The sequence below is a fragment of the Mustela nigripes genome, chromosome 1 (assembly GCF_022355385.1).
Source record: "Mustela nigripes isolate SB6536 chromosome 1, MUSNIG.SB6536, whole genome shotgun sequence".
NCBI classification, from domain to species: domain Eukaryota; kingdom Metazoa; phylum Chordata; class Mammalia; order Carnivora; family Mustelidae; genus Mustela; species Mustela nigripes.
This window is the reverse complement of record NC_081557.1, coordinates 130888254-130906772: the sequence shown is the minus strand read 5'-3', so window position 1 is coordinate 130906772 and position 18519 is coordinate 130888254. Positions and strand designations below refer to the sequence as shown.

Here is an 18519-nt window from a genome sequence, read left to right as displayed (position 1 = left end):
TAGTAGGAACATCTAAGAACTAATTTGGGCCGTGTGTGTGTGTGTGTGTGTGTGTGTGTGTGAGAGTGTGTGTGTGTGTGAGAGAGAGAGAGAGAGAGAGAGAGAGAAAGAAAACAAAAACAGGAGTTTAGATTTTAAGATAATGGATTTGGAGTGATTGTGAGACAATATAGTAAAACTAGTAGGCTTAATAGAGGAGTTTGGCTGGAGATAATAGGATTGGTTGTCAGTAGTTTCTATGTGATAGTTAAAACCCTAGGTTTGAGAGAAGCTGCAGAGCAGGAAGGAGCTAGCAACAGAGAACAACAGTGCCACCTAAGGAGTGATACCAAGAAAAGGATGATACCAAGGGAAACTGAGGGACAAGAGAGTTGTAAAGAAGATGGAGTGCATGCTCAATAATGTAGAAAGCTACAGAAATGGTAAAAGATCCAGTGGGATTTAGCAACCAGTTGTCCCCCTCCCCCGCAAGGTTATTTATTTATTTAGGAGAGAGTGAGAGCCAGCAGGAGCAGGAGGTGGTGGGGGGTGGAGCATGGCACGGGAGGGCAGAGGCAGAGGAAGAGGGAGAAGCAGACTCCTGGCTGAGCAGGGAAGCCTGATGCGGGACTCCACTCTAGAGCCCTGGGAAAAGACTTGAGCTGAAGGCAGACGCTTAACCAACTGAGCCTCCCGGATTCCCCTAGCAGCCTGTTTAAAATTTAGTTTTAATGGAGTAAACACAGATTGCAGAGGCAGTAGAGTTAAATAGGAATGAAGAATTAAATTTAGCTCAAACAAAAATAATCAGTTAAAGAAACTTAAAAAAAATAGGTATTGTGATGTGAACTGAGAAATAGTGTTCTGTATCATTTATAATAAAGATATATATGATTGAGGTTCCGTGTGGATTTAAAATGTTCAAAACTATAATGAACATTTGCTGCTTACATGAATACTTGCATCATGCTCCCCATACTCATTTTGTGTTGCTTTTGCTAATCTCCATTATTAAGGACCTATTCAGCCAATTTTGTAGTCCTTGGAAGATTTTCACCTTAAGTTACATTTATGGTTTCCCAGTTAACCACAGTATAAGCAATTTGGAAGTAGAATTATTCAACAAGCTATGTGCTTTTGAAGTATCAATCTTTTTAATCACATACTTGTTTTTTCATAGCTTGTGTTAAAGTAACAAGAACTTTGATAAAAGGAGAAAAGTGATAAGTATTAAGGCTATGTTTATACCCAGTTTTAAAAATACTACACAGAATGTGTTCAGTACAACTTTTAAAAATAGGGATAAAGTTATTGACACTCTGTTTGTGACGTGGCTTGAAGTTCTTTGGTAAAGAAAGTACCTAGTTGGCTTTAAAAAGATTTAATAAATATTTACTCACTAAATAGTGTTTTGAAGAATAAGCTGAGCATTTTTGGCTTTGAGTAGGTGCTGAAGATAGTGGTGGTGAAAAAGGGAAGTCTTTTTCCTTAGGGCGCTTACATTCTAGAGAGAAGGTAATACAGATAACAAATGAATAGATGAGTGCATAGATAGGCATTGACTGTATTGCAGACACTAGTCTAGTGCTTTTATACATTGCTTGAAGAAGAGTAAAACAGGGCAAGGGGGAAAGGGACTATGATGCAAGGGAGTTATTATTTTAAATAAGATGATTAGGGAAAGTGCCACTGCCTGGGGGACATTTGAACTGAGTCCTGAAGAAAGTAATGGGAAGAACTATGTGAATAGTTCTTAGTATGAGGAAAGCATCAGGCGGAGGGAATGGCCAGTGCAAAGGCTCTGAGATAGCAGCATATTTTCTTCATCAAGAAAGAACAGCATTAGAGAGAAACAAAGTGAAAAAGTGAGAATAGAATATAAACTCAGAGTGGTGGGAGTATGAGTAGATTATTATACAGAGACCAAAAGGCAGCCATGAAAATTGACTTTCATTATGAGTGAAATGGAAAACCCTTGGGGGATTTTGAGTCACTGAGTTATCACTTTGTCATGATGTGACTTACTTTATTGTTTATTCCAGATACTATTAATCAGTTTGACTATAATAATTAATAAAGAACTTGGAATATATAAAGTTAGTAATATGAACTTGGAGTGTTAGTAAGTGGTGGGGCCACAAGGGGGCTCCTGGTGATTAGGGAGCTTTCTTTATCATTCAGGGAAGATTCTAAACTGCTTGCAGAAGGTGATTCTAAGCTTTGAGTTTTCTTTCCCAGTGATCAGTGCAGTTTGGTTTATGTTCCTGCCATCTACATCTTAAAGCGTAAATGACTTTGTTGCTCATGTCTGATGGATTGTATCCTGCCATATAATTCTAAAACTGTCTAAAAAATGCACAGTCCTTTGGAGGCTTTAGATGGTTGCTTAAGTTTCCCCTTGTTTTATTAGTGTAACTAGTAGTGTTCCCCAGTTACTTAGATTTCAAGGTCATTTCAAGGTTAGTGTTTGCCATGGAAATAGCTCTAGTTCACTCTGAGATAGGCTTTCAGAGCTCATTTTTTTAAACATGTACTTGCTCATACGGATTTCTTTAAACATCCTAAAATAAGTTCAGATGGTGTTGATTAATCCAAGATATTCTGAAAAGCAAGTTTCCTGAGAAATTAGTTAAAAAGTTTCTGAGAAACTAGTTTTTAAAAAGCACAGAAATTAGGTCTGAGGTGTCACTAAATCAACAAGGTATAATGACTAAATGTTACCCAATATTTTCTAGGACTTGGTGAAACCCTGGAGTAATTCTTTTCTATCACAGTAACCTTATTTCTGAATTTTTTTGAAGAGCAAAATTATTATAATACTTCTTCATCCTAGGATGGTGGTGACTGTAGGCATCTTTTCTAGGCATCCGTAGATTCAGAACTGTCACAATAATGAATGATGCTGCCAGAAGAACCCTGTTCTGGCCACTTACAAAGGGAAAAGTGATGCCTTTCTCTCCCCTTTTCTATATGGGCTATCTGAACTTATGATTTATTTGAAAAATTTAGTGGTGAATGTCTATTAGAACTTTCAATTTCTTTGATCCTTTTATCCTTGGTTATATTTCCAAGAGCAGCCAATAGGTAATGCTGTGGCTTCTTTGCTAATATCTCAAAATACTGTGTGAATCTTGCATTGCAAATAGTGTTCTTTCTAGAAGATTTAGATAAAGTAGGTACCATCCACCCTCATTGTTTGTAGATTTTGTGTTTACGAATTTGCCTACTCACTACAGTTTGTGACACCAAAAGTCAATATTTGTGATGCTTTCACAGTCATTTGTAGACACGAGCATGCACAGAGTGGCAAAAAATCACTTGGCATGCACATTCTCATCTGAGGTCAAACAAAGTGACACCCTACCTTCCTGGTCCAGCTCTCATACTAAAACAAGTGTCCTTTCATGGTCTATTTAGTGAAATATTTGGCTTTTGAAAATGGCTCCCAAGCATAGTGGCAAGGTGCTATCTAGTGTCATAATATGCCTTATGGAGGGCATAGAGTTGTTAGATAAGCTTTGTTCAGTGCCGTAGGCTGAGTTCAGTGTTAATGAATCCACAATATGTATTAAGTTTATGTCTTTAAATAGAAGCATACACATGAAAAGACTGTATATCGATGAGATGGCCAAAATGTTGTGACCAAGGCTTTCAGGAAGTTAACCCTGTGTTTCCCCTAGGGGCAGTGGTTCAGTATTTGTGATAACTTTATAGAATATAATTACTACAAATAATGAGAATGGACCATATTTAGTTAAGGGTGGTGATTTATAGAGACTTCAGGTATCTGAAATATTTTATAATTCCCTCTCTCTAAATCATTGTTTTAGGTTTGTTTAAATACATACATCCAGAGTTATTTATAATGTAAAATCTGATTTTACCATGGGTTCTGGTCGGGTTAAAAGTCATTGATTAACTTGTAAAGAAACATTTCTAAACGTTATCCTCCAGAAAATTAAAATGTGCCTGATTATATTGAGCATTCAGTCAGTATTTGTTTTATAGTAATTATCTTTGAGCATTGTACAGATTCTGGTTTTGGAAAAGAAGTCATAATCTGCACCTCACCCTTCTTACACACATTTGCACATGCTTTCTCTCTCTCAAATAAATTAATAAAATCTTTAAAAAAAGTGTGCATTTTGGGGGTTAATATTTTATTAACTTCTCCTGTATAACAGTTTCAAGTTTTAGATCAATTTTCTTAAAAATGTGGGGCTTTTTAAACTCTTTTTAAAAAGGTTCCCCCACCCCTTACAAGACAAAACCAGAGAGGGAGACAAACCATAACAGACTCTTAATCTCAGGAAACAAACTGAGGGTTGCTGGAGTGGAGCAGGGTAGGAGGGATGGGGTCGCTGGGTGATGGACATTGAGGAGGGTATTGCTATGGTGAGTGCTGTGAATTGTGTAAGACTGATGGATCACAGACCTGTACCCCTGAAACAAATAATACATTATAGATTAATGAAAAAATAAAAGGTTCCCTCCCTTATAAGAGTGTTTAGTTGATTCTGATTTCCTATTACTTATTGAATAAATGTTTATTATTTTAATTAGGTCATTAGCTTACTTAATAGATCATTGTTAGAAAAAAACTAATTTCCTAAAAATGCTGGGGTTTTTTTTGTTTGTTTAAATTTGGGTTTATGAATGCCAACAGAATATGAAATTTTCTTTTCCATTTTCCATTCCCAAAATGAGTCAGAGAGATCCAATCCAATATATTTTCTGCTTGGACAAATTTTTATGTAAGTCTATCAGATATTTTCAGCCTCTTCAAATATTCTGGGATTCCTAGAACCTGACTTTTAGCTTTGTCATTATATATTTTATATTGGCTGTGCTTTAAATCTGATTCTTCTACTTGGGTTTACCATTTCTGATCAGGTCTATCTGTAAGAATCTGTGTTATTTTGAAAGCTGTTTATATGCTATGGTTGTAAATATGCTATGGTTGTAAATATGAGTTAGTTGACTTTATTGGCTTAAATTAAAGACACTTTCTTCTTTGTTCCTCCCAATATAACACTAAAGTTACACAATGATAGTGATTTGACTTTTTGTTATTCCTAATTAGTAATGGAAGTGTTCACTGATGATCAGTGCAAGTACTATCTTAGAAATGGCCAGTCATAAACTTTCTATTTGTTGATAGACTATTTACCAACAGTCTCCTCCCTACTTTGCACATACTCTTTATGATTAGTTTTATGACCTTTGTTCTTTCATCTTTTTCATCTTGTAAGTTGCTCTTAATATGTCATTTAACCCGTTTCAGTCTCTTAAAAATATGCTTCTTTGGTTGGCACACATAGGGCAATTTGCTTGGGGTTTGGATTATTCCAGGCAATGAATGACCCTGATTTCATGCTTTTCTATGCATAATCATCCAAATGGAAAATGTTCCTGTTAGTGTTAGGAGAGTTAGACTTTAGATGCAGTTACTAAAGCAAGATTTTAATTCTTTGAAGGAAGCCTATGAATAGTAGATTTACCTTGATATACACTGGGATACTATATATATTCATTTGCATAGATAAGTGTTTTTCAGTATGTTATTTTTAGCCTGCTTTTCTGTGATGTATATGTAGTTTGTCTTTTACATATATGAGCCAGTAAGATTTTGATGACCTTTATTTTCTACAGTTTATTATTTTATTTTTTATAGAAAACAACAGATGTATTTAATGTGCTTTTAAAAAAAAAAACCACTTTCTACCTCATACAGAAATTTTGCTATTGTGCTTCTCTGAATTGTAAAGAAGAACTACTTGATTTTTTTATTTTTAAAAATTTTTAATTAATTAAAAAAATTAACATGTATTATTTGCCCCAGGGGTACAGGTCTGTGAATCGTCAGGCTTACACACGTCACAGCACTCACCATATCACGCACCCTCCCCAATGTCCATAGCCCAACCACCCTCTCCATACCCACCTCCCCCCAGCAACCCTGTTTGTTTTGTGAGATTAAGAGTCTTATAGTTTTTCTCCCTCCTGATCCCGTCTTGTTTCATTTTTTCCTTTCCTACCCACCAAACCCCCCACTTTGCCTCTCAAATTCCTCATATCAGGGAGATCATATGATAATTATCTTTCTCTGATTGACTTACTTTGCTCAGCGTAATACCCTCTAGTTCCATCCACGTCATTGCAAATGGCAAGATTTCATTTCTTTTGATGGCTGTATAGTATGCCATTGTGTGTGTGTGTGTGTGTGTGTGCGCGCATACCATATCTTCTTTATTCATTCATCTGTTGATGGACATCTAGGTTCTTTCCATAGTTTGGTTATTGGAACTACTTGACTTTTAAAAGCCACATTTGATATATGTTACATCATGATTTATTGATTATATTTGATCATCAACATGCACCTCGGAAAATTTCCTTCCTCTCTCTCTAGAGAACTATTTCAAACCCCATTCTTCAGATTTCTAGCAACCTCTTCTCCCAAGATCACTCTGATGATAATGGCAACATTGCTTCCTACTTTAAAAAGAAAAGGAAAATAATTGAAGGAATGAGTAGGGAATTTCCCAAGACTCCTGCCACTTATAAAAATTTACCTGTTTCCAACTGTTTACACATTGAGAAATATGGTAAAAAGAAAATAAATGTAAAGTACTTATAATGCCACTCTTCTTTCCCATCTTTTATCATAAATGAAGTGTCCATTTTTTTTAACTGAAACTAGTCCTTCCAATTTTTGAACTCATTCTCATCATCCCCATTTAATTACTTATAAACATCACTTCACCATTTCCCCTTTTTCTTGATTACATTATCAACTTTTGTTTTGTATTGGATCATTCTTCTCCGTATACTGATACACTGCTAGTTCTCTAGTCTTAAAGAATAAAACATTTTCTCTTGCCTCTGTTTTCCTTACCAATTATCACTCCCTTTTGTTCTTTTTTTGCAGCAAACTACTAACTTGTTTGTACATATCATCTCTGTTCTCTCTTCCTAGTTCTTAAATCTACTTTAATCAGATTTCAGCTAATAAAACTCCTGTTACTAGTGACTTCCATGTTACTGAATCCAGTGGTCAGTTCTTTCTCTTCATCCTGCTTGAACTATCAACAACCATTGTCATTTTATACTTTCTCTTCCTGGGTATGCTTTCTTTCAGGGCCTCAAGGATGTCAGTCATTCCCAGTTCTCCTTGTTAGTCATCTTTGTTGGTTACTCTTTCACTCAGAATGTTGAAGTGTCTCACAGTTCAGTCATTGGAACTCTTCTTTCTGTACTGTACTTCAACTTGTAATTAGAATTAAAGAATTTCCCCCCACAGTACAGCTTTTTTTCTTATAAAGTGTAGATGATAGAAAATAAAATGAAATAATGCTATTTTAAAACTATCTTTCAAACTTTCAGACCCCATTTCAAAACTTGGAATGGCCCTTCTGGGGATTCACCTCTAGTTGCAAGGGCTTGAAAAGTAAATAAGGCTGTTTTACCTGAAGATCATTGTGATATATAATACAATGTAGTTATTCTTAGAGCATGATAGAAGATGGGTATTATATTTCTTATATCTCATAAACCTTAAAGATATATTTTTAAAAGATTTTATATTTATTTATTTGACAGAGAGGCAGGCAGATAGAGACGGGGAAGCAGGCTCCCTCCCAATGCGGGGCTCTATCCCAGGATGCTGGGATGATAACCTGAGCTTAAAGCAGAAGCTTTAACCCACTGAGCCACCCAGGCGCCCCAACCTTAAAGATCTTTTTAAAAAGAATTCTATAGGAGCTTGGCCAGTGTGTTGGCATTATTTTATGTAGCCTCAAACATGTCCATATAGATGACCGCAAAGGATGAAATTCAAGAATGAGCATTATGAAAAGATTCTATATCAAATCAAGTTTTAGAGTCTATAAAACATAAGAGCAAATGTGTTTAATACATAACATTTGAGAAATATCGTTAAAAAATAAGTTTAAGGCACTTAAAATACTACTACCTAAATACTAAACTAAATGTAGTTTATATTTTGAAATCTGGTCTTCTAGTCTTTATGCAGTTTAATAATGCTATGATCCTATAATTACCTGTATTTTGCCCTTAACATAATACAAACATCCATGTTCTCACAATTTTTTAAAATGTACATCATGTTTAGGAATTACACTATATATAGCCCATCTCATGGATTCCTTTGTCTTGAACATTTGGGTTTTGATTATTTTTACTTACATTTATTTTTATTTTTTGCTTTTTTGGATAAAGCTGCAGTGAGCATCCTTTGCATATTTTTTTTTTTTTTTCTGTTTTAGGATTACTTCCTTAGGATAGATTGCCAGAAGTGGAGTTACTGGGTCAGAGGGTATGAACTTATGAACTTTTTTCCTTTAAAAAAAACGAAAATAAATTTTTTTTTTGTTTATTTGTTCTCCAGTTGATTTATATTCATTGTGCAAAATGAAAATCATAATGATTATTCTTGGTACCTGTCAGAAAAACATGTCTTAAGACAGGGTTCTATGATCAGAGAAGTTTGGGAAATTCCTACAGTAAATAAGCCTCTTTATCTTGGTTTCTCTCAGTATTTCCAAAGCTTAATTGATAATTGAATAGTTTTTAATGATACACTTCATAAAATTTTCTGGAAGTTTTATGAAAGTTACAGTTTATGAACTGTTCTAAAATTAAAAATCATTTTAATGGTTAGATTATGTTTTATTGGTAAAAGCAACTAAATTATAAAGTTTAATTCTAAAATTATTTTTTAAAGATTAAAATAAAGCTGTGTACTGTGTGATTTTTGTATATGTCTTTATAAGTCTCAATTTTAACATTTTAAACTTTCTACTGATTCCTAAAGAACATCTTAATATCTCAATAGCATCAAATACTTTTTACAGTCTTTAATGAAATTTGGAATATAGGCATAGAACATTAAAGTGAGACATAACGTAGACTGTACAAACCTTTCTTCTCCCCCCCCCCCCCCATTTTTCCCTACAGAATGTGAAATCCTTTGCATCTTCTGATAGTCTAGCCAAGGTCCAAGAAGTAGCAAGCTGGCTTTTGGAAATGAATCAGGAACTGCTCTCTGTGGGCAGCAAAAGACGACGAACTGGAGGTTCTCTGAGAGGTAACCCTTCCTCAAGCCAGGGAGATGAGGAACAGATGAATCGTGTGGTTGAGGAGGAACAGCAGCAGCAACAGCTAAGACAACAAGAGGAGGAGCACACTGCAAGGAATGGTGAAGTTGTTGGAGTAGAACCTAGACCTGGAGACCAAAATGATTCCCAGCAAGGACAATTGGAAGAAAACAATAATCGGTTCATTTCGGTAGATGAGGACTCCTCAGGGAACCAAGAAGAGCAAGAAGAAGATGAAGAACATGCTGGTGAACAAGATGAGGAGGAGGAAGAAGAAGAGGAAATGGACCAGGAGAGTGATGATTTTGATCAATCTGATGACAGTAGCAGAGAAGATGAACATACACATAGTAACAGTGTCACAAACTCCACTAGTATCGTGGACCTGCCTATTCACCAACTCTCCTCCCCGTTCTATACAAAGACAACAAAAGTGAGTATATTTAGTCTGCCGTTGTAAAACATTTACCTATCCATGTTAATTGTAATGAAACTTTCCTCACAGTCTTTGTTATTACCACAAAATTAAGATGTGTAATAATAAAATGAAATAAGTTTTATTTTATGGAAGGTATTAGAAATAGAAATATTGATAATGGGACAATCTTATTACAGATAGAGGGGAGGTAATTGATTTTATTACTATGAAAAATCATTAATACCGAATTTTATTATAAATTTTGTCCCTGTGATGGGTTAGTAGTTTCTGTGTAGTAGAGAGGTTTGGAGTGAAATATGATTTGTGTAATCAAGTAGCGAAGAATCTTTTCTTATTTACAAAATGCAGGAGGTTGGGGTGGACTTTGTATTCACAGGTATTACTCCAAGGCAAAAGTTACTGTCAAATTTCTGCCACTACTTCCCTTATTTGCAGTTTTCATTTTCCTTCCCATCTTAGAAGGCCTTTCTGTTGTATGTGCCTCTTTATCTCATTCAGCTAGTGGTAGCCCATGGAGTTAGCCATAGATATGTATTTTGTTTTTGTTTTTAGAGAGAGAGAGTGCATGCATGCACAGCTGGGTGTTGGGGGGAGGGGTAGAAGGAAAGGAAGAAAGAGAATCTTAAGCAAGTTCTTTGCCCAGCATAGAGCCCAACACCGGGGCTCAATCTCACGACCCTGAGATCATGAACTGAGCTCAGTCAAGAGTTGATGCTTAGATGACTGAGCTGGATGCTTAACTGACTGAGTTGGGTGCTTAACTGAATGAGCCACCTAGGTGGCCCTTAGCCATAGGCCCGTTTTAAAAGGGGGGTAATTAATCTATCTAAACCAGAGATATCAACTGGTGATTGATCTAGTGCTGAGAAAAAATTCTGTTGGATGTAGTCCTTTGAGGCTATACCAGAGAACAAGGTCTGGAATATACTCTGACTGCTTCCCAGTATTATCTTTGCTACTAGATAGTCCGGGAGGTCCTGAAATGTTGAAGTTGAATGAAGTTGAATGTTGAGATGGGAGGAGGAAGTGATTGGGCAACTGCAGTAAATTTGAATTGCCAGTGCTTTTTCTTTGGGATGGCATGGGAACTTCTTTCTTCAAAATATTCTTGAATGTTAATCCCTTAAAATTATGGTTATGATAAAAGACAGGGATTGTGGAGAAAAAGAAGCACCATTGTTTCTCTCACTTACCAGTCTTTCTATTGTATTCTTCCTGCCGCTCCTTCCCCATCAAATTATAGTTAAAATGAAATGATGTAGTACCTGGACTTTACTTCAAAATAATCCTGAAGGGGAGAAAAGGAAAGAGGGTATAGATTGGCTATAAGCTGCTGGTTATTGAAGCTGTGTTGCAGAGATGGGGTGGTTTATGGGTATTTTTCTGTGTGGTTTTTAAAGTATGTTTAAAATGTTCCATAATTGAAACATTTTAAATTGTAAAGAATATGAATCTACACGTACGGTCCCCAGAAAATGATAAGGTTGGAAATAGGAGTTTTCTTTATATACCTTGGTCTCGTTGACTAGATCCTAATTAAGTCAAGAAAGTGCTGACTTCTCTACATTAAATTTTATTTTCTTTGTATTTTGGTGCCATTGAAATTACAGGAAATTCAATAAAACATCATGTACTTTTGCTGGAGTTAGAATTTATTTTAATCAATATTTTAGGCAGTGTTGCTATTATCTACTGGTCTATTTAAAGAGGAGAAAAAGTAAAAAGAATTATACTCAGAATGAATGAGGTATGTAGTTCAACTTTTATCCTTTTCCCACCCCCCTCAGGCTTCTACGCTTATAGATCTTTATGTTGCATGCTTTTTGGTTCTTTATCATTTTAAAATTAGATAAAAATCATGACTATTCATGTAGAGTAGACTTACAAGTTAAACAGTTCTTTGGAATGGAACATTTTAATTCAAATTATATCTTATTTTATAGATATTAAAATAATGTCCATAGTAGTTTGTCCTCTTACTCTTATTTGCTTATTTTTAAATTTACAGCAAATTATCGATTTAGCCCAATAATAATGTACAAACAGATATAATATCATCTCCTTTTATGTAACCTGACCTGGAATAAAAAAATCTCAGATGCTAGGTTTAATATTTAAATTGCTGTATCATTTTTGCTTAAGGTTGTGAAACTTAAAACTCTTTCTAAAACATGTTTATCCCTAGTTTCCCTAGCCTTTTTTGCAAGTTTAGATTTTACTTAGTTGGTTTGATCTAAGTAGAAGTTAGCTTCTGTAGTGGTTCATATTCATTCTGCCATCTCTGTCTCAAGGTGTTGAAGTAGTGCTTTGAATCTCAGCCAGATGGCTCTACCACTAATAGTTACAGCCCAATTTTTTTTTTGTAAGGCTAAGACCTTTTATAATGCAGTCCACTCAAATTTTATCCCCCAGATCTCTTGATTTCTCTCCGTCAAGGTTACTACATCAAAAAATGGGATTTGTGTGTCTCTTTTTTCTGAGGGTTCAGGTTCGGGAATGGGGTTTAGCATTTTATTGCATTATCTTCTTTAAGAAAGAAGTTTTATCAAAACTAAGCCTTGTTGAGCAAAGCAAAGCTATCAGTGAGTTCTTCTATATAATTAAAAACAAGAAAGCCAGCTAGATAAAACATATCTTTTTCCAAAAGGAGAAGTCATCAGATTGTTCTGTAGGAAAACTATGAATATACAGTTTTGACAGATGCTTTATCATTTTTTCCTCCCTTTTCAAGATGAATCTGTAAACAGAACTTTTAGATATGTCTTTTATCTAAGACATATCTATCTGGTTACCTCCTTAAAAACAGAGTAACAATTTTAAATCAGTTTTTTCTAGTGTCTCTTGAGTCATGAGTACAAATTTTTGTGTTGTACATACAAGGCCAAAGACATAGACTGAGTACTAGTGACAGGAGGAAGAGATGTATGTATGTGCGTAAGTGTTTATGTACGTATGTATGTATGTATTCTTGTGCAGAAACTTGATATATTGTTTATCTTGAAGTCATTTTCCTGCACAAATACAATGCCCTTCTACAAAGTAGTATTTCAGGTCAAAATTGGCCCATTTTCCCTTTTCTCTCTTCCTGGGGCTCTTCTTTAGGATTATTCCCAGAGTACTTTATTTTTTCACCAACACTTTAAAGATGTCTTTTCTTACTTCATTGCTTATAAAGAAAATGTCAGTCACCCATCTATATAAATCTTCTAAATATAGAAAATAAGGAAGAGCTCTCATTATTTCAAAGACTTTATTTTGGAGCAGCTTTAAATTCTTTATCATTATAAACATAAAACACTTCTACAGACATTACCCTAGGCCACAGTTTAAGTCTTCTTAAACTGTAACTTTTGAGAGTAGTAGAGGTATAAGAATCATTTAAAAATACTCCTTTTAGGTTGACTGGGTGGCTCAGTGGGTTAAAGCCTCTGTCTTTGGCTCGGGTCTGATCCCAGGGTCCTGGGATCAAGCCCCACATCAGGCTCTCTGCTCAGCAGGGAGCCTGTTTCATCCTCTCTCTCTGCCTGCCTCTCAGCCTACTCATGATCTCTGTTTGTCAAATAAATAAATAAAATCTTTAAAAATAAATAAAAATATTCCCCCTTTTTTTCATGTTAATATGGGATTAGCCATAGTTTACCGAAAATAGCTTTCAAGTTTTGTTTTGATTTGTTTTGTTTGCAGTTTCTTAAACGTTCCCTTTGGACAGTTAGACTTATTTATTGGTCATTCCTGAACATGCTGTTTCTCAAATATGATATTAATGAGAAAAAGCATTTTTGGTTCTCTCTTGCATTGATCTTTTCTTTGAAAGCAATTGAAATTATCAAAATTCTTAGGACAATCTTTTTATCCCCCTCTAGTCACCAAAGATTTGTTTATATGGGAGGCTGTGCAATAATATGCATTAGCAATTTCAGACCATCTTAATGTTAAAAGTCAAGGGTACTGGCAGTCAAGTCAAGTCAAGCTTATTTATTAAGTCCATACTGTTTGCAAGTCCCTATGATAGATAAGTAAATAGAAGGTACAGAGAGGCCAAATGATTCACCCAAAAATCACACTGTAAGTGACCAGAGATTTTAATCCAGATCTGCCTAATTTCAAACAAAACAAAGCAAAACAAAACAAAAAAATCCCAGCGCTTTCTTTCCAAATTCTACCATAGGGAAGGAAGTTAGTAAACATTACTATGTAAGATTTTCAGGAGAACTGTATGTCTATTTGGGTTTTAGCCCCTGGAGTATAATGGCTTTCTAATATTATGTCACATTTTAAATCATCAGAGCCTATCCTTTGGAAAGGATATGGAGGGCTCAGTTAAGTGCTTTTCCATGTGGTGTCTAACAAAGATTGTTGAAGATATGAAGGCTCAAGGCGAAAATTGTAATAAGAAGAAATGACAGTGAAATTTGAGATCGGAGAATAGATAGCACCTTTTCAAGAGTACATCAAACTTGCTTTTTAACCAGGAGTTGTGTGCTGGCTATTTCTGTAAATTTGACTAGTCTGCCTACAAATTATAAAGTCCACTTGGTTCCTCAGATAGGAATGCCCATCTTTTCATTCTTAATTCCCTCTCTACAGCCTTATATTAAAAAAGATCTTGTTTTCTAAAGAGATGCCTAGCACATACTTAAGAATCCTTTTATGTGGGGCGCCTGGGTGGCTCAATAGGTTAAAGCCTCTGCCTTCTGTGGAGGTCATGATCTCCGGGTCCTAGGATCAAGCCCCTCATCAGGCTCTCTGCTCAGCAGGGAGTCTACTCCCCCACCCCCCCACCCCTGTCTCTGCCTGCCTCTCTGCCTACTTGTGATCTCTGTCAAATAAATAAATAAAATCTTAAAAAAAAAAAGTCAAGTGTCTTAAAAAAAAATCCTTTTATGTTTAATGCAGAGAGGCTACTCATTTTCTGCTAAAATGAAAAGCAGATAAAATTACTGTTAGGCCAAGTCTTGTAGCCTTCTGAAATTTTCATGAAGAGAACTATGTTTGAGCACCAATTTCTGCTTTTTCTATGCCTCTCTTGTTTCCTTCCATCTTTCTCACGTAGCTTCATTCCTTACCTCAAATCAGTCATTTTTTTTTTCCCCATCCCGATTGTTTGATTTCCCCTGGCAACTAAACAGCTTTTTTTTTTTTAAATCATTTTTGAGTCAAATTAAAAATGTCTATTAAAATAGACAAAAGTGTGAGGCTTTTTCTTGTTTCTGGGTTCTAAATAATAGCGAAATTAGGCACAAGGGTCACTCGCTGATCAAGGGATCAGAGTAATAGTTGTGTTTCTAGTCCTCTACCCTCCAACCACTCCTTTGAACCAGAGCTCATGGGAAACTTTGTAGGACAATGTGGCTAACATCTGAAATTTAACAGGCTCTAAATTCTACCCTGTTGTAGGTAGAATTTTAGTGAGTGGCGGCTGCTTCAGCAGTCCTTCACCTTGTCTTGTTCTTGTTAAGACCAAGACGTTAAATTCAAATTCTGTTAGGTGTAAACACATCCAGAGAACAAGTGCTATGTAAGGTAGTTATTTCTGTGGAGCTAAAAAAAATCCATTTTTAAAAAATTCATCCAATCATTCATACAGCTATACTCATTGTCAAGCACATGACATTATAACCTGGTACAAACAGAAACCTAAGCAAAGATGCTATTAACATTTTTAAACATTCCCACTCCTAATCTCACAGAATGCACTTCATTCCTCACAGCAGATACAATCTGTGTATTTTTTAATGATCTTTAGAGTTCAGTCATCATATCACCCTCTAGTGGAAATAAATAGAAATAGAGAAATACTTTAAAGAATACACTTGTGGATTGGGGATGTATTGAATAAGTCGAGCCCATCTCTAATCAAACTAAAACTAACACTAAAAATATGCCGTAAATTTCCAAGGGGATGCTTTCACAGATCTTCCCAGTTGATAGGTATGTACCATTTCCTTTAAATAGAATTTGCTAAGTTTCTCAGAACTTTGTTCTTTAAAAACATCAGTATATTTAAATGCTTTGTGAATCTTATAATTGGGTGCTAAAGTGAATTTTAGTTTATCAATTTCTAATTAATTCCTGTTAGTATAGTTTTAAAAATATTTGTTGACATTATTTTAAACCATAATAGGTCTAAATGTTAATCATGTTTAAATCTGTATCTGTACGGCCAAGTAACTAAAGATTATTTTAATTATGGATTTTCATTCTACACCAAAAAACAAAATAAAACAAAACAAACAAACAAACCAGTCTTCCTGTAGAATGGAGAATTAAAAAAAATTTTAATAGCGTTCCATTGGTTTTTGCCTTATGCAGATGATAAATTTCTCTGAAGCCTCCATAAATAGTTATCCTCAAAATGTTCCTGATGTAAATTGTTTCATATGTGTATAATTACAATGACCTGATCTATGTTAATATTGTGTTTGTTGCTGATGGGGAAGATGGTATGAAGAGGATAAAAGAGTATACTGGATTTTGTTTTCACTTTGGCAGATAATTCCAAAATTATGTCTTAAGCTCTCATCCTTTCCCCAAGCCTCATCTCTCCATTCCAGCTGTCTCTTGGGCTCAGTGATCCACTGAAAGTTAAAATTACTATTTCTTTCTTCATACCATTTTTTTATATTCCTCCCTGGATTTTCTAGTCTCTGCTAATATCCTGATCGTGTAGTCATTTGGTGGGAAAAGGGTTTGACAACTTTTTCTTATCATCTAAGCCTATTGGTCTGTGGAAGAGTTTAACAGAGTAGAATACTTGATCTTCCTTCTATTTACCCCTAGGTGCTTGCTTATAAGATCCAAATTGGAGAGTAAATGTTTAAAAATGTTAACAGCAGGGGTGCCTGGGTGGCTCAGTGGGATAAAGCCTCTGCCTTTGGCTCAGGTCATGATCCCAGAACCCTGGGATCTGGCTCTCTGCTTAGCAGGGAGCCTGCTTCTCCCTCTCTCTCTGCCTGCCTCTCTGCCTACTTGTGATCTCTGTCTGTCAAATAAATAAATAAAATCTTAAAAAAAAAAAAAAAAAGTTAACAGGATCTTTGCTTAGGTTTCTGTTTGTACCAGGCTGTAATACCATGTGCTTGACAATGAATAAAGTAGTATGAATGACTGGATGAATTTTTTAAAAACAAATTTTTTAGCTCCATAGAAATAAGTAAATATCTTGTAGCCAATGTCCCACTAATGAAGTCAAATCCGTACATGGACATTTGAAGTCTTTCATACTCTTAGGTGTTTTTCTACTTGATTTCATTTCCATGCCTCCACTTGTTTTTTAATGATCCCTACTTCTCTCCAGCTAGCCAGAGCCTTCAAAACCCAGGTCAGATTGCATTTCTATTTTTATAGCTTCTTAAAATTAGAAAAGTCATTAAATCAGTTGTTGGCTTAATGTACAGTTCAATTGGTATTGCCTTGTGACTTTCTGGGTAGATTTTGTCTTGAATTGACATTTATTTCTTTTATTTTTTTTGAACAGTAGAAATTTGATGTATTTGTCTCCAGTGCTGACTTGGATTGAGAGTTACAATTCACAAATTTTAATGTGAACAACTCTCATTTCACCTCGTAAGATGGACCCAGGCTAGACTGTAAGTTATAAATAGGAATACCATTAAGTTTAGATTAAAATTCAAATATTCAATATAAAGAGGAATGTTAATAATACAAGGAGCCATTCTAGAGTAAGACTCTCCTGAGAAGTTAAAATCCCAATTTAAGAACCATGTTGCTAATGATGCAGAAATTAGTCTATTACCATTAACAGTCATCTTTTTGAGGAAAATTTCACGGCAGGAAAATACTTAAAAATAAAATGTTTACTAAAAATGTAGGACTCAAAACTGTGTATACAATATGATCCTGATTATAAGAAATACACATTAACCTGTATATACATGGAAGAAGACCAGAAAGAAACCAAATGTTAAGAATTCTCTCTGAATATGGTTGAGTTATTTCTATTACATATTATATACTTTTCAGAATTTCCTAAACCTGCTACAGCAAGCATATATTACTGTGATTTCTTAAGAAAAAAACTGTATCACCTGGAAACCAATTCTTACTTTATTTAGTCTTTTTGGAAAACTTCCATAATGATGATGCTCCAATGGATGATTGGAAAGGGTCAATGATGATTAGAAAGGGCCCCTCAAAAGGAAGGGCATTATATAGTGATCTCTTTATGAAAATGCAACTGAATATAGTGGAAAAGACAATGAACTCTTTAAGAAGAGTTCTTTGGGTAACCAGTTCTTCATATCTCCAAAACTCAGGTGCCACCCTGGCAGTTTTCTAAGGTCAACTTCCCACACTGTTATAAGAGTAACAATTAGTATGATGGCATCTTTTCTTGTTTTTAAGACATTTATTTACTATGTAGCTTCTTTATAGAGTCACTTAGAGTAGCCTTGAAAGCACTTTTGGCTGTCCATTAAAGATGAAAATCATCTATTTCAAAATCTTTGTGTGAACACTTTCAGTCTTTTAAAACATATTTCCAGAGTGCTTTACCAGGAAGTCACCAATGTTTTCCCTTCCATCCTCTGTTCCCAACCCTTATTTCTTCAAACTAAGTAATGTATATAAACTGCTTAGGTTTCCCATCCTAATTTTAAGTCTCCTGAAATAGAATCTGAATTGTAGGGAACATTTGAGATCACCAAGTCCAAACCTGTGCCAGTGGCTTTACCAATAGTCTTGGGTTTAAAAATGAAGTCATCATGTAAAAAAAAAAATACAGTGTGAATTAATGTTTTTAGACAGTTCTTTATGTTGACATCTATTACTTTTCTTTGGTCCTTGTTCTATCTAGAGCAGTTGACAGCCCTTCTTATAAAAGAAGACTGCCATCATATTTATCCATCATCTTTTCTCCAGATTGAATCCCTTCAATGAGTTTTCTAGGGTCACCATCCTTGTTGCTCTTCTCTGTACAAGTTAACTCTTGAACTGCCCTGTCCCATAGTTAGTGTGGTACTA

The 18519-nt window shown here is 35.1% G+C and overlaps 1 protein-coding gene across 3 annotated transcripts in view; it reads left to right on the top strand.

Annotated features, from left to right (window-relative positions):
• Positions 1–18519, top strand: part of FBXW7 (F-box and WD repeat domain containing 7) — a 232628-nt gene that overhangs the window by 127655 nt on the left and 86454 nt on the right. For 2 of the 3 annotated variants that reach the window (XM_059373793.1, XM_059373802.1), the window contains one exon: positions 8959–9531. In XM_059373793.1, coding sequence (XP_059229776.1) covers positions 9028–9531 — 504 coding nt within the window. In that variant the 5' untranslated portion in view covers positions 8959–9027. Of the gene's footprint in view, positions 1–8267; positions 8318–8958; positions 9532–18519 lie in introns of all 3 variants that reach the window. The other variant, XM_059373788.1, reaches the window with a different exon arrangement.